Source organism: Vulpes lagopus, chromosome 16 (genome assembly GCF_018345385.1).
Source record: "Vulpes lagopus strain Blue_001 chromosome 16, ASM1834538v1, whole genome shotgun sequence".
NCBI lineage: Eukaryota > Metazoa > Chordata > Mammalia > Carnivora > Canidae > Vulpes > Vulpes lagopus.
This window is the reverse complement of record NC_054839.1, coordinates 15,702,284-15,717,380: the sequence shown is the minus strand read 5'-3', so window position 1 is coordinate 15,717,380 and position 15,097 is coordinate 15,702,284. Positions and strand designations below refer to the sequence as shown.

The window sequence follows — 15,097 nt, the reverse complement described above, 5'->3', positions numbered from 1 at the left end:
AGATTCCCACTGCACCCACCCAGAGGTTCTAGAGCTATTTATGTTATAAATAATACCATTAACATCTAATCCTAATTACAGCAGCGCATTCAACCCTCACATCACTAAAACAGAAGCTTTTCCTAGAGAACCAAGAGAAATGACAAAAAAAAAACATTCCCAGGGTGCTTAAATCCATAGGTACAATCACATTTAAGAGATAGATAGAATTTATTTTTTTATGCTGCCTTCCTTCCTCCTTTGGAATTGTGAACAGTTCCAACGTGGCCATCAACTATAATTTGGCTGGACACGAAACATACCTGGGACCAATAAGAGCTGGCATACACAATGGCATGCAAACTTCATGACTGCCCCTCTGTTGGGATAGGGCCTTTGAATGACATCACTGGGGGAGGGGGGCATAGGAGGGCTCTTCCACGGTGTAGACTTACTAATCAGAATCAAGGGTTTTCACCAGCTACACTGGGCATCATTACCTTTAGGTCCCAAAGAGAGACTTGGGCAAACAAGTGCCTCTTCTTGTCTACCCAAATCTGGTAAAATCCACCAACAAAATGGGTCTTGTCCTGCTCTGTAGCTTTCTACCAATACTCCAAATCTAAATCCCTGTGCGAGAGACGTGAGTCTCCCTTTCATCTGCCTCCTCTGTATACCTATCCATCTTTAGCTCTCCTGATGCCAAATGTCAAACTAGACATTATGGTGTCCCTGCAAGTTTCCTATGCTCTCCTAGGGTTCCTGTCCTTGGTATCTGCTGCTTCTCCCCTAACATGAGGCTCAGGGATCACCAGGAAGCCATGCCAATACAGATATAAATTATACAAAACCTGAAAGTGTGGGTTTAATTTAAAAGCATGCATAGGCATGCCTGGGTGGATCAGTTAGTTAAGTGTCTGTCTTTGGATCAGGTCATGGTCCTGGGATCGAGTCCCACATCGGGCTCCCTGCATGAAGCCTACTTCTCCCTCTGCCTGTGTCTCTGCCTCTCTGTCTCTCATTAATAAATAAGTATCTTTTTAAAATATATAGAAATAAAAAATAAAAGCAGGTACAGATCTGGTATCAGAGTGTCTCACGATCTTTCAACATCAATCACCGGTAACTTGTGAGACACTTGTGAGGCTCTCAGCACGGAATCTTCGTGTATTTCTCCAATTGCCTACTCCCCCCTCATTTGTTGCCTTACCATACCTAATTACTAATTTTTTTAAGATTATATTTATTTATTCACAAGAGATACAGAGAGAGGGGCAGAGACACAGGCAGAGGGAGAAGCAGGCTCCACACAGGGAGCCCGATGTGGGACTCGATCCCAGGACTCCAGAATCATGGCCTGGGCGGGCTGAAGGCAGATGTTTAACCGCTCATCCACCCAGGGATCCCATAATTTTTTTTTTTTTAATGGAGCCTTTCCTAAGTCTTTCCAAACCATTCGATTTGAGGCCTATTTTATCAGTTTACTTCATGTGTATTCAAAATAGCAACAAGGGCAAGGAGTAGGAAGCAGCCTAGGAAGAATCAGGACAGAGTGTGGGGAAAGACAGCAAGGCCAAGAATGGAGCAGTGAGCATGCAAACACTGGAGACAGTCACTAAAAGCTCATTTTCCTACATGTACGGAGAGGACCACAAAATGCAGGGGTGGGAGAAAATAGAGCAATGGTGTAAACACCAAGAACAATGTCTGATTCTGCCATCTTACCTAGAGCACTTGGTAGCGAAGGAATTAAAAAGCAAAGAAAGGCTCGTATTTACCTCTGGAGGGTCAAGAGCAGGTTGAGAGTTAATGTCTTAACCTCCAGCATCACTCAATGCAGGCTTCACTAACTTCATAATTCTCCAGAAGGAGAGTCTCAGAGAAACGTATCAGACCAGGAAACTCTGTCAGGTTTCCAGTAAACCTGGGGCCCTGGCATCACTGTGTACACTGAACTGAAATGAAAGCAGCAGAGCCAGAAGGCCAGGACTGCCCCACTAAAGACCAGAACGGAACAGGGTGTCCTGCTTCCCAATCCTGAGATGCTAATGCGGATGCTGACTGGGACCGGTAAGGCAAGAGGACTAGGGAGTCCTCTGCCACAAAACATCTTCAGGTGACCACAAAGAGGAGAGAGAAGTCTGAAACATTAAGATTCTGTGCAGGAAGCAGTCAAGGGCATAATACCATGCATGCACTACATAAACTGTATTGCACAATCAACCTTGGTGATTTCCAGGAAAATCCACCAAATGGGAATGACACTTTCGAAGAGGAAAGATACACATACATTCTTGTTTCGCTTAAAGCTACATGATATACAGCCACTAACCCACTCACAGACCTTGGGTGAGGCCAACAATTTATAGGTTCAAATCTCTATTCCTCAGACAAGTTGTCAAGGCATCTTAAAATTCAGACTATGATTCACATAGAGCCCACAGAAAACCCTCCACTCCAGCCACAAACATTATTTTCTTTGCCTTACATGTTGAGATATGCATCAAGCTACTTGGCTTGAAAACGTCACATATCAACAATGTGAAAACTCATCAGGGTACATATGTACTGTCTACATGCATACACATACATATACATAAAAAAACACTGACAAATTCTGTTGTCTGGAATCAAATATACCAGACTCCTATCTCCCCAGAAAAGAATGTTACTGCCTACATAATAAATTCTTAAAATTTATTTTACTGACAGTTTTTCATAGAATTCAAAATTTAAACTGCTACTTGAGCCATTCATTTGAATTAAACCTCAAGAGTTCATTTTTTCATATAAATGATAAAGCTATTATATGCAGTTTATAGGTTATTTCCAGTATGTGAATTGAACAATTTATATTTGTGCCACTTTCTATATATAAGGAATGCATTTCTAATTACTAGTGCTAGTACAGCGTACAATCACCTCTTCATAGTTTTAATGTAGAGTTAAGCTTCTACTTTTCAACAAAATCTCAAGAAATGTTTTCATTATACCCAGTAATTGTTCCTTGTTGACACAACAGTACTACAGAACTATGTATATCAAAACCCAAACATCCATCAAAATATGTGTAAATATGGTATCTACTACTTCCTAATGCTCATGCCTAAAAGTCACAATTTCTCCTGTACTTACATTTGAAATCAGGCTTATCATAAGCTAAGGAATAAAGTTCTAGAAAATAGTAGTTCATTTGGACTTCACAACAAGCAAAAATTACAAAAAGCGTTTATGGAGAAGAAAAATGATCCTAATTCTAAAGGACAAAAAAAAAAAAAAAAAGGCTACTACCACAATTTCACAAGGTTTGTATCTCAAATATCATGGGATTGTATTATCTGAGCACCTTTACGACTTGTTGGGGAGGAGGCAGAGACACCAGATGACAAACAATTTATTATTAGTGATTCTACCTGGAATGTCCCTTAGTGAGAATATTCTGATGTGATCCAAACACAAAAAGGGGCACTGTGCTTCTCCCTCATAAGCATAAATGAGTATAACTTGAAAACAGAAGAATAAAAGCCTGAAACTGATCCCTTCCTAGCTATGTGATGCTGGACAAATTATATAACTTTTCTGGGCCACATTTTCCCCATTGGTGAAAACAGCACAATAATTGTATATACCTTCTGGAGTTGCCAGAAAAATGAGATTATACTCATAGAAGATTTGAAACGAGGTTTGGCACCCAGGAAGGAGTCACTAACTGTTAGCTAGGAGGACTGTTATTTCCAGCTTGTGTGGACTACATGTCACCTTTTGTGTGACTTTACAACTCCTTGCCACCCACCCACCATTCCATTCCATTCTGTTTAGAAAACAAGATACCTAGAGATGCCTGGGTGGCTCAGTGGTTGAGCGTCTACCTTGGGCTCAGGGCATAATCCCAGGGTCCTAGGGATAAGTCCCGCAATCGGGCTCCCCATGGGGAGCCTACTTCTCCCTCTGTGTCTCTGCCTCTGTGTCTCTCTCTTGAATAAATAAAATCTTTAAAAAATAAAAAAGATACCTAAAGGAAAGAAAACTGAGAAAACTTAGCTTTGGGGGGAAAAAAAAACCCTACATCATCCTTATTTTTCCATGTTAACTCAGCTGGGAGTGACCTGGTGTTTCAGAGCCAAGGTGCTAGAAGGGTAGGTTGTTGGAGGGACAAGAGGTCCACACTGACTGCAGAGAACCACCATCATATCTGGGCACTCACAATAACTGTTCATGACATTAATGACTGAAACACCAAATACTGATATGCCTCAGTTCCTAAAGAGGGACAAGGGGCGGGGGGGTAATGCCTTGGAATACAGCCACATGGGAATAGAGCCTTCCCTTTAAGGGATCTTAGGCATATATTGAGGATTTAAACATCAAAAAAGGGACACCTGGGTGGTTCAGTGGTTGCATGTCTGCCTTCAGCACCAGGGTCCTGAGATGGAGTCCTGCATCAGGCTCCCAGTAGGGAGCCTCCCTCTATCTCTGCCTCTCTCTGTGTGTCTCTCATGAATAAATAAAATCTTTAATAAAAATTAATAAGCATTAAATAATGTGCTTATCTCATGATTAGTGTCAAATATACATTGTTTTCAATCTGAAGTGGAAGCATGATGTCCATCCCTTTTGGAATATTCCAGTGGTTTCCTTTGCATCCAGAAGAAAACCTAAAGCCCTAAGCTTTTGTGGTCCATTTCTGCTAATGCCTCAAGCTCCCATTGCCCATCTTCCCTCTCTGTTTCTCTTTCTCTCTCCCTAGGAACGTGCTGTTTTGATCCCATCTGAGAATCTACACTTGTTCCCTTCCCTGAGCATGCTGTCCCATCTACCTGCCTCCAGTTCTTTCTGGATGGCTGTTTACTTACGATTTTTTTTTTTCTTTTTTAAACAAACTCAAACATCACTGCTTCCCTGGTCACTAGGTTTCATTCAAGCACTCCCTGGAGTCACTCTCAAACACTTTCTTTTCCTAAATGCACGTGGAGTTTACTGGAATTGCCTTCTAAATTTACCTGTTTGCCATCTGTCTTCTACACTGGATTGTAAATTCCTGGAAGCAGATGCCTGGTTCACCTCAATACACACTAGGACGTAGGAAAAGTGCCTGGAATATAGGTGGTGCTCAGAAAGTACTGACCAGAAGTAAGATTGAAATAAGATGTTCAGCACTGCACTTGATGCACGTTTATAGAATGCCAGCTTTTGTGGAAGGAATAGGGACGGTTTTATTGCAGAAGAGTGTGATCAAATAAAGTTTCACTAATGGGAAGAGAGACTTTTGCTGCTCCTTGAAGAATGAAGAGGGTCCATCTGAGGTTGGACCAAAGGTATGGGTGTTACACACGGAGGAGCGTCAGTGGTCTGCCAGCCAGGCGTGTCATGTTTCCTTCCAGGAGCTGTACAGAGATTCAATTTAAGGGCTAGGAAATCTGAATTTTACTCTCTAGGCCTGAACTCCTTTATAATACAAATCATCTGCAAACAAAGTACAACAAACCATTTAGATACATATTCTAAGATACCACTGCTGTGGTGAAGAAAGGGTGTGAGCCTTTCTTCAAGTGGTGGGGACAGTGGTGGCACAGCCGGTCTGGTAGGAAGATGGAATCTGGTTATCCCCTGAATGGTCTCACCCTTCTATGACATATTACAATCTCCGGATCAGAGAAGAAAATAAATTAAGTTCTAAAATAAGCAAAGGTACTGGCATTTGAAAGCAAAGAACAAAGAGATCTGCTGATCTCAGAGGATCATAGGCAGGTTAATCTATGCGCCACAGTATTCATGAGACAAAGACAGCAGAAACAAAGAAATAATAAAAGGCGGATCTTTTTTATAATTACAAAATGCTGAATTATCTATCATAAATAAATAAAAAAAAAAAAAAAAATTTAAAAAGGGATCCCTGGGTGGCGCAGCGGTTTGGCGCCTGCCTTTGGCCCAGGGCGCGATCCTGGAGACCCGGGATCGAATCCCACATCGGGCTCCCAGTGCGTGGAGCCTGCTTCTCCCTCTGCCTGTGTCTCTGCCCCTCTCTCTATCTCTCTGTGACTATCATAAATAAAAAAAAAAAAAAAAAAAAATTTAAAAAAAAAATAACAATATCGTGATAGTTGTCAACAGAAAGAAAAAAAAAAAAAAAATGCTGAATTATCTAAGTTCTCATTTAAGGCAATGAGAAGGAATTAGCTGAGGAAGAGGATACAGCATAAACACTTAAAAGTAATAAAATTTATTACAATGATCAAGTATCTTTCAACACTTATCAGATATATCAAGGATGAACAGAACCATTAGAAAAGAGCCGAACACACGTGGCACTGATTTTATCCTTGAAAACAAAACTAAGCAGAATCTTTCCCTTCCTGAGCTCACTCCCAGCTGATGGCAGTGCCCACGTGGGAACTCGGGCTTCCAGAGGCAATTCCTGAATGCTCAGTTGACCTCTAGGATCTAACAGCTTAGCTTGCCTTCCAGCACTTCTTCTGGGGCACTCTGCAAAATTAGCATCCCCAATCTGGCAAAGGATGAATTGCTCTCATCTTAACTGCCTCTAATCTATCAGTCTCTGCAATCTGGACTCTTATCCAAAACCTGCTCTAGCTGCTCAGTGGACCCCTAAATCATCAAATCCAACCTGACAGTTTACTGCTTCCCCACCTCCCCTTCTGCATTTAACACATTCATCCTCCTTTGGTTTTCCAACTCCGATTTTCCTCCTGTCTTCCTTGCTATTCATTCTAGGTCTCATCTACTTGCCTTCTCTTCTCTCTGCTTTCTCTTTCAATATGAAGAACTCCATAAAGTTCTGTTCTTGGCATCTAAAAATGCTTCCCTTTCTCTGAGCAATCTTAACCATCTTCACACCATCAATGATCATCTGCTCAGTGAAGAATATGCAGGCTCTACACTCATCCAAGGTACTACGCTCATCCTATGCTCACATTCCTAACTACCTGCAGGATTCCTCCACCTGGAGGTCTCAGAAGGTACCCATGATAAGTGAAATAAAACTCGCTGACCACTCTCTCCCAAGAGTGTGCCTCATGGAAGACCAGGAACTAAATGTTATTCAACTCCACGACCAAACCCAGCATGGTGACAAGCATGCAAGACACACTAAGTGCTTGGTCAAATGAAGGAAGATATAGGCTCCATCTCACTCATCCCTCATCCCAGCATATGGTAGGTGCTCAATAAAAGATGGACTGGAAATATTGGTAGAACAGAAGTCTACATACCACGGATACGTTATAGTACAATGTCTCCCTTTTGGAAGCAATGTCAGTATTTTCCATTATCTATCTAGTTGCAAATACATTCATGAAACAATAGATCTGCACAAATGCTAGTAAAATATACCTGTGTAATTAAAATTAATCACTAAAGTTCATTTTAATCATTCGCTAAAACTTAAATGTTATCAAAACATTACAAATATTACACTAGCATGCTATCTTTATGAATTAAATCAATCGTTATTTTAAGAAATTTAAAGATTTAGTTAGGCTGCTGGGATTATGCTATGGCATCAGGAAATCAGCCAACCTCTTAAAAATTTGAATTTTAATTACTATGTCTATGTTTTTGTTTCTTTGTTTACTCAAATTCAACATCTTTTGAAGGCCAAAGACCTATTCAAAAAATTCCCCAATCATTGATTTCTCACCTCTGAGGTCCAGATGAAAATTGTGATACTATTTGTATTTCCAACCCTATTTTCACAAAGATGTTTAGTTTTCACATGTGAAGAACTGTACCTGAGCCTGATAGATGACTTGGTTTTAAATATATCGTTAACACTCAAAGCTGTTCAGATTTTTGTGAAAGCAAATAAACAAAACATGTCTGAACAACACTGATAAGCCAGATGTGCACTGCCAGCCACTGGCTAACTTATCTGATAAGCCCAGGGCAACCCTGAGGTAACCTGCAGCCTGTTGTTATTTTGTATTGTATAAATTATTTATTTCCTAGGACATATTCAGAAATTTCCTTTGCTGCTGGCCCATACTTCCAAAATGCCTCGCTGGTCAAACATGGATCTTTCTTCATTTACAACTGCTCTTCACCTATGTGAGCACAGGTTTGCAAACCCCGCACTTGTGCCCCACAGCTCTGTGGGATTTCTCATTTAATGCAGGGCAAGAGAAAATGATACATATTTTCAAAATTTGCTGTGTCACAGTCTTCCATTAGCAGGATTAGGAATAGCTAACTATCCAAAAACTAAAAACAAACAAAAAAAATGAAAACACCATATATTTACACAAATACAAATCCTTGTTCAAGGTCAACATGACCAGTCTATCTAGTCAGGTTTTGAACAGAATTTTCTTCTTTCCATCATTTAGTCGATGGAGCAATAAAAGCTGTCCCTGATATCTGAATTGCATCTACAGAGTATTACAGACTCCAGTCATTATGCATCAAATGTAAGATTCTGTTTCTCAGGTCTCTCCTCAATTTTTCAGCTTCAGACTCAATTGAAAAAAACAATTAGGTTCTAACCCAGTGATTCACATTTCTAAACTCTTGCTTACAAAAGGGAAAAAACTACTATTGTCTTACAGAAAAAGCGATCAAACATGCATAATCTGGATTAAAAAGTTCACATGGACAAATGTAGTCACATTATTTCAGTATCTATTTGATTTTAACTCTCCCAAAAAGGCATGGCCATATGCATATCTTGAGTAAGGAGAAAAACATCATAGGAGATGGGCTTAATTTGAATATTCTGATGAGTGGAAAACTTAACTCTCAATTCATGAAGGTATCTGAGTTTTGGATTTCAGTTTGCATTCCATTCATTACTCTATAAATTCTGCCAAGTTCTTTCTGGCTCAGCAATACTAGATGTAAAGGATATGGAGATTGGGAAAGGGCTCATCTCCTACAAGATAATAAAAGGGTAACTTCTTGATAAGGAAATTCCCAGTCCTTTTAAAACTCAACCGTTTCAATGAAACTCACCTGTTACCTTTGGAAAGGCTCAAGTTCTGAGCTACTCTGCGCATAGGAGGAGCTGCTAGAGTCAGAGCGTTCTTAACCAAAGAATCTGATGTTGGACACTCTAACTGGGGGCCTCCCGATGTCAATAGTAGCTTTTGCTATTGACATCAGAAACAAAGGCAACAAGGAAATGTCCTAAAGCCATAGTGAAAGGGGTGAACAAAACTCTGGAGAAGAGCTCATGAACTGATCACTAGGTCTGAAAGTCATTCCCATCTCAGATCCCAGAGTAACTGAGGAGATACTATTGTTCACACGGGTAATATTCTTGAGACCTGCATGTTTCCCCTGACTAGTTAAAACTCTTACATGTATTATAAAACTGAGTCAAAGTATGTAAAATTTTCTTTTTAAAAAAAATTAACACCCACCCACCTTTAAAAAGGCAAACAAAAGCTAGATCAACTACTTAAGCAAAGCCAGGAGGTGTGAGTGGAGCTGATTGTCATTTTGACCTTGCTTTGCTTTAATTCAGGAGCCTATTTAGAAATGTAACAAGCAACCCTCTTCATTCGGCTCAGCTAGCAGAGCTAATAGGCTTCTAATTAATTTCCAGAAGATTGCTGTTATAACTAACAGGTTTTAAACATTTGGTTGATTGGGGAAAATGAATTGAATATAATGTATTTGATTTGGAAAATTAGTTTTCATTCTATGTGCTTACCATAATAGTGTTTATTTTAAGTTTACATGATTCCATTAAGAGTCCCAGAACACCACTGGGTTGTTTTTATCCTTACAGTGTCCTACCCAACTTAAAAAAAAAAAAAAAAATCAATTTACATTTTGGTATTTGTTGGCCTTTATTTGAGGGCAGGTTAAATTCATTTTTGTGGCATTAATAAAAATCTTCACTTGTTAATATAGCAACAGGCCCAAATACTTCAAAATGATCCCAGTGATACCTCAGTCAAAAGCCTACTCATCGAATGCAAATCCTCCTGTAGAAAGGCTTCTACACACAAAGTAAGATGAACCAGTTACTGCATTGTTTATGAAGTTTCCCTTGATTCCTCCTGACAACCATTTAAACAATGAATGTTGGGAAATGTCCCTCAAAGAATCAACAACAATGGCAGGGATCAGAGCTTTTCTATTTAGAAAATACTATTTTTAAAAGGAGAAAATATTTCTTCCTGAAGGGATTATGGAAAGCCTTATTAAAGACACCTGCAAACAAAACAAGTGACAATTGATCTTTATCATAATTGATAACTGAGTTATCCTTGAGACAAAACTCCATTCTTGGAGACAATAAAATCGAGATTTACCTCAGCTATTAAGAGTCAAGAAATCAGCTAATTGGGACTACTGGTATTCCAGGATGATAAGTCACACCAAGATTAAGTGAGCACATAATAAAAAGGCCCTTGTCTCTTCGGTTAAAGAGAAGTGCAGCTATACTAGGATTTTCTCTCCCTGGGCTGCTGAGAATGTTTTATAAAGAATTCAAGTAGTTTCTAGCCCTGTGTCTCCACACATCATGCAAAAGATAGGCAGACCATTCCAATTACGATGGCTGACTATGTGCAGAACACACAGTGTGCCAGCCACTTTGGAAACTCAACCTCTGCTGAACTAGCACTTGTGAAGAAACAGAACCTTTCTCCCAAATCTTGTCAATGTAATGAGCTATCACTGGGAAAATGTGACAATGTTTTGGCAAAGGACTGTTTCTTGGGGATAAATTACATAGCAAAACCCAGCAAGACACATTTATAAAATACGTTTGCATAAGAGGAACGGAAAAATCAGATCTTCGCAGTAAAAGTACTCTTCCTCCATATCTCTGTTTAATTCATGTTAGTAACAATGCATGCCTTTGCCCAGGGGCTACACTGTTTGCAGTCAGATACTCACTGCTGCATTTCTGAGTGACTCACAGAAATGCCTGTGGTCATTTCGGGCCCAGTAGTGATTTTTATGACACAGCTAATTTTTCAAATTAAGTAATTCTGGCTCCATTTATAACAGTGGCTCCAGAAAAGTCCCTAGGTTTTCAACTTGAAGTGCATCTGGGCATTGAATGGGGGCGGGGAAGGACACATCAGAAGGAAGACATAATCGCAGACCCCAGTGGCAGCATTTCTACTTCCAGGCCATACAATAAGTTCATGATTAGACTACTAAGGGAGAGTAAAACACAAATTCAGAAAGTATTAGCAACAGCAGCAGAGATCTTAGAATATCATCTTAAAAAAAAAAAGAAGAAGAAGAAGAAAAGAAAAACCCACTTGGAAAAAAAGAAACTTCCCCCGCCTGAATCACTGAAGAGTGGACAGAAGTAAACAGCATACGAAGCATCCCACGGGGATGCCTGGGTGGCTCAGTGGTTGAGGGTCTGCCCTCAGCTCAGGTTGTGATCCTGGGGTCCTGAGATCGAGTCCTGTATTGAGCTCCCTCCCTGCAGGGAGCCTGCTTCTCCCTCTGCCTATGTCTCTGCCTCTCTATGTGTCTCTCATGAATAAATAAATTTTTAAAAAGCATCCCACGTGTGCCACAGAACTGAGTGAGCAGATGAGGCATGATATGACCCAGTATCACTTCTCTGAACCTCAGGTTCACAAACAAAATAAATGCTATATAGAAGGTATTTGTGGGATTGTTGTATTTCACTCTCTCTCTCTCTCTCTCTCACACACACACACACACACACACACACACCCTTAAGACTTAGAGCAATCAACGTGTGAAAGAAAAGCTGCCTTAAAAAAACAAAAAAGACATTTTCTGAGGTGACTTTGATCTTCCACTCAAATTATTGGCTTAAATGTACTTGCCTTTAAAGGCTTTGTATCTGCAATAACCGCTCTCTATTGTCCTTGCAAACAAAGTATTATTTTCACCTTATTATTACTAATCTTTTCTTTGTTAGTAACCACACCTGGTTTTATCCCCCAAAATGGTGCAGTAAATATTTGTCCTTTGTGGTAATACAATGCATAATTTAGTTAATCTGGGCTATCTTTCCGTGAGAGGTGATTGTTTCTATATTATGAAATGTGCTCACGGTAAAGTGAAATTCATGCCAGATACCTGGAAGGCAGATGGAGAACCACTTACCCAGCATGTAGCTGCTTCGAACCAACCTTGACATGACTGCGTAGCCACTCCTACACTTCAGGTATTACTCATGTTAACTTAGCCTCCAAATCAGAGCCACACCTTTCTCTTACAAACAAGGCCTTTACTAAGATAACATGACATTGTCAGGCCTAGGGGCCCACCCTCAGCCCCCATGGGAAGGACTTGAAAGAACAGGAAGTGCAGTTTTCCATCTGAGAACCTGGCATCACTGTGACCTTACCTGGAGGAAATCTAGAAACGTCAGGGGTAGCAAGTCATCCATGTGCCCAATGTCTTTGGAGAAACGATTTAAAATTCTTCCTGCAAGAACAGGATATGAGAGATTACTCATTTCCCCAGATAGGCCTACTTTAAGTGAAACAATTTACAGACAAATCAAAACAATATTTTAAATGCATATGTATTTAATCTATTACGCATTCATACGAAATAAGCTGATGTCAGTGTAAAGAAAAAGAAAACAGGATGATACCTAGAAAGAAGCAAAAATACCACCAAATGGCAGCAGGCAGGGAGTTGAAATTTGACTCAAATTTTTAATAAAATGGAGGTACAAAAGGTCTTGTGGCAGTATTGGGAAGCGCTGCTGGATTTTAGAACCTGCTCTCCTTTTAAATGCCATCTAGGATGCCCAAAGGGAGGCTGGATTGGTAAACAAACAATTGCAAAATACATAAATTGATCCAAATTGTCATATTAATTTTGCTTCAGTTATCAAAATTTTACTGCCTGGTACTTATTAAATAAAATGTAATCATAACCTCTCTTTTTGGCCTCACGATGATTCACACACCTTACATTTTGAAAAATTTTGGAATCCTGCCTCTTCCAAGTTGCAAGTTTACAAATGGGGTAATAAACCACTATCTATTGCAGTACAACCAACTGTGAAAAACAGACTCATTCTTAAATATCCAACAGAACCAGAGGAATGCAGGCAAGAAAACAGAAACATTACCTAATAAGCAAAGATCATTTCCTGGGGAGCCTGGGTGCCTCAGTCACTAAAACATCTGCCTTTGACTCAAGTCATATCCCAGGGTCCTGGGATGGAACCCCATAGGTCAGGCTCTCTGCTCACTGGGGAGACTGCTTCTGCCCCTTCCTCTGCCTCTCCCCTCCCTTGGCTCTCTCTCTCAAAATAAATAAATGAAATATTAGATTTTTTAAAAAGATCATTTATTACATACTGTATATCCCTTTGTAGAATCCAAGAGAACAGTACATCCTAAAGGATTTGAAAACAGAAAGTGAGAACAGATTTGTAATAAATATCTAGTTTTTAGAAGACAGAATTCAAAGAAATTGAAGCTACACATAAACAGACTATATTAGTATAAGCAACTCCTGAGAAATGTGTTTGACTTGCCCCTGAAGTTCCTTTTGTAGTGGAGGCTTCAGGAATCGTGCCTGCAGGTGAGATGTGGGGCCTCTACAACTCTTCCCAACGTCAGTCACAGGTGACTTCCTCCTGAGGCCCTCCATACCAAGCCCCTACTAGATCGTGAATGGCCAGAGGCTGGCAGATGAGCAACTAACTATTGCCAGAAGCTCAGGGTTGCCCAGGCAAAGAGGTGGAGGAACTGGAGGCTTCCATGCTTGGCGACACATGACAACCAGGGCCTCCACTTCTCTGACTCAGGCTTAGGAGATACAGACCCCAGAAACTGTCTTCTTATAGTGACACTTTTGGCAGGTTGAGTGACAGCTTTTCTGAGCCTCTAATAATACCTCCTTGAGAGGGTGATTCTGAGGATTACATGGGCTCATGCATGAGAAAGAACCCAGTCACAATGCCAGGTACATTAGCAGGTGCTCAAAACAAAACACCAAGGTGAGATCACTACTGTTGCCCACAGGATCTGAACTAGTCTCCTGGCAAAGTCTGTCTACCAGGCCCTGTCAGAAGGTCAACCTGTTAACATGTAAGTTTGGTAGCTTGAGACTGGGGCTTGAAATTGTGCATTTTTACCAAGCTCCCAGGTGGTGTCCTCTCTGCTGCTCCACACACCACAATCTGAGGAGCAAAATGTTAGGTGGTTAAACAGATGTGCCTTAGAAACACTAAAATCAGATGGGCAATTTTCCACATATTCTTACAGTACCTTGTTATTTCTAATCTTCCAAGTATCAAGACGAAAATAAGGAAAATATGCATCAAGAAATATTAAAAGACATACTTTAAACATTTATTTCTTCAATGGAAAAGGACGACTTTTCAACATAGTCAGGATTCAGAACACTGTAAAGTATGGTTCAGCTTACATAATACTAAGACCAACATTCACTTTTGGGTTTTTTTTTTTAAGGTGAAAAGGCTACACAGTGATGATATGTGAAACCCATCCTTTTTACCTTCTATCAGATGCAGAGGTCTTAAAGTCTAAAATACCCAGGAATCCCTGGGTGGCGCAGCGGTTTGGCGCCTGCCTTTGGCCCAGGGCACGATCCTGGAGACCCGGGATCGAATCCCATGTCAGGCTCCGGGTGCATAGAGCCTGCTTCTCCCTCTGCCTATGTCTCTGCCCCCCCCCACTCTCTGTGACTATCATAAATAAATAAATATTAAAAAATAAATAAATAAAATAAAATACCCATGGGTTGGCAAACAGCATAAAATACAAGGAAAACACACAACTGAGAAAACCATCTCTCCACACAGCTACTATAATTGACCTGAATGTCAAAGACTGTCAAAAACCTAACCAGGGGAGTGCAGAAAATGTGAGATTAGAAGAGCCAAGAAGTTACTTTCTGGCCCCAAGAAACAACTAAGTCTCTGCCACAGACTTAGTTACAGTGAGAACTGTGATTTCAAGTTCATGGCCCCATAGGTATAAAATTTCCTCAAAGGTCCCCAAATCAAATCCGTATGATGCATTCCCTTCACTAAACACATGCCATGCCTGTTCATCCAAATGGAACATCTCCGGGGACATAGAAGGGGGAGCCCAATCCACTTTCAGACTATTCTGTCAGGCAGGCCTTTCTTACATTACACCGAATCTTGCCTTCCTAGAACATGCAA

At 40.4% G+C, this 15,097-nt stretch overlaps 1 protein-coding gene across 2 annotated transcripts in view; it reads right to left on the bottom strand.

Moving 5' to 3' along the window:
* Positions 1-15,097, bottom strand: part of ABCC4 (ATP binding cassette subfamily C member 4) — a 247,433-nt gene that overhangs the window by 72,855 nt on the left and 159,481 nt on the right. For both annotated transcript variants that reach the window (XR_005984058.1, XM_041731078.1), the window contains exon 20: positions 12,290-12,369. Coding sequence is in view for 1 of the 2 variants with exons in the window: in XM_041731078.1 (XP_041587012.1) it covers positions 12,290-12,369 (80 nt within the window). In the remaining variant the exon portion in view is untranslated. The remainder of the gene's footprint in view (positions 1-12,289; positions 12,370-15,097) is intronic.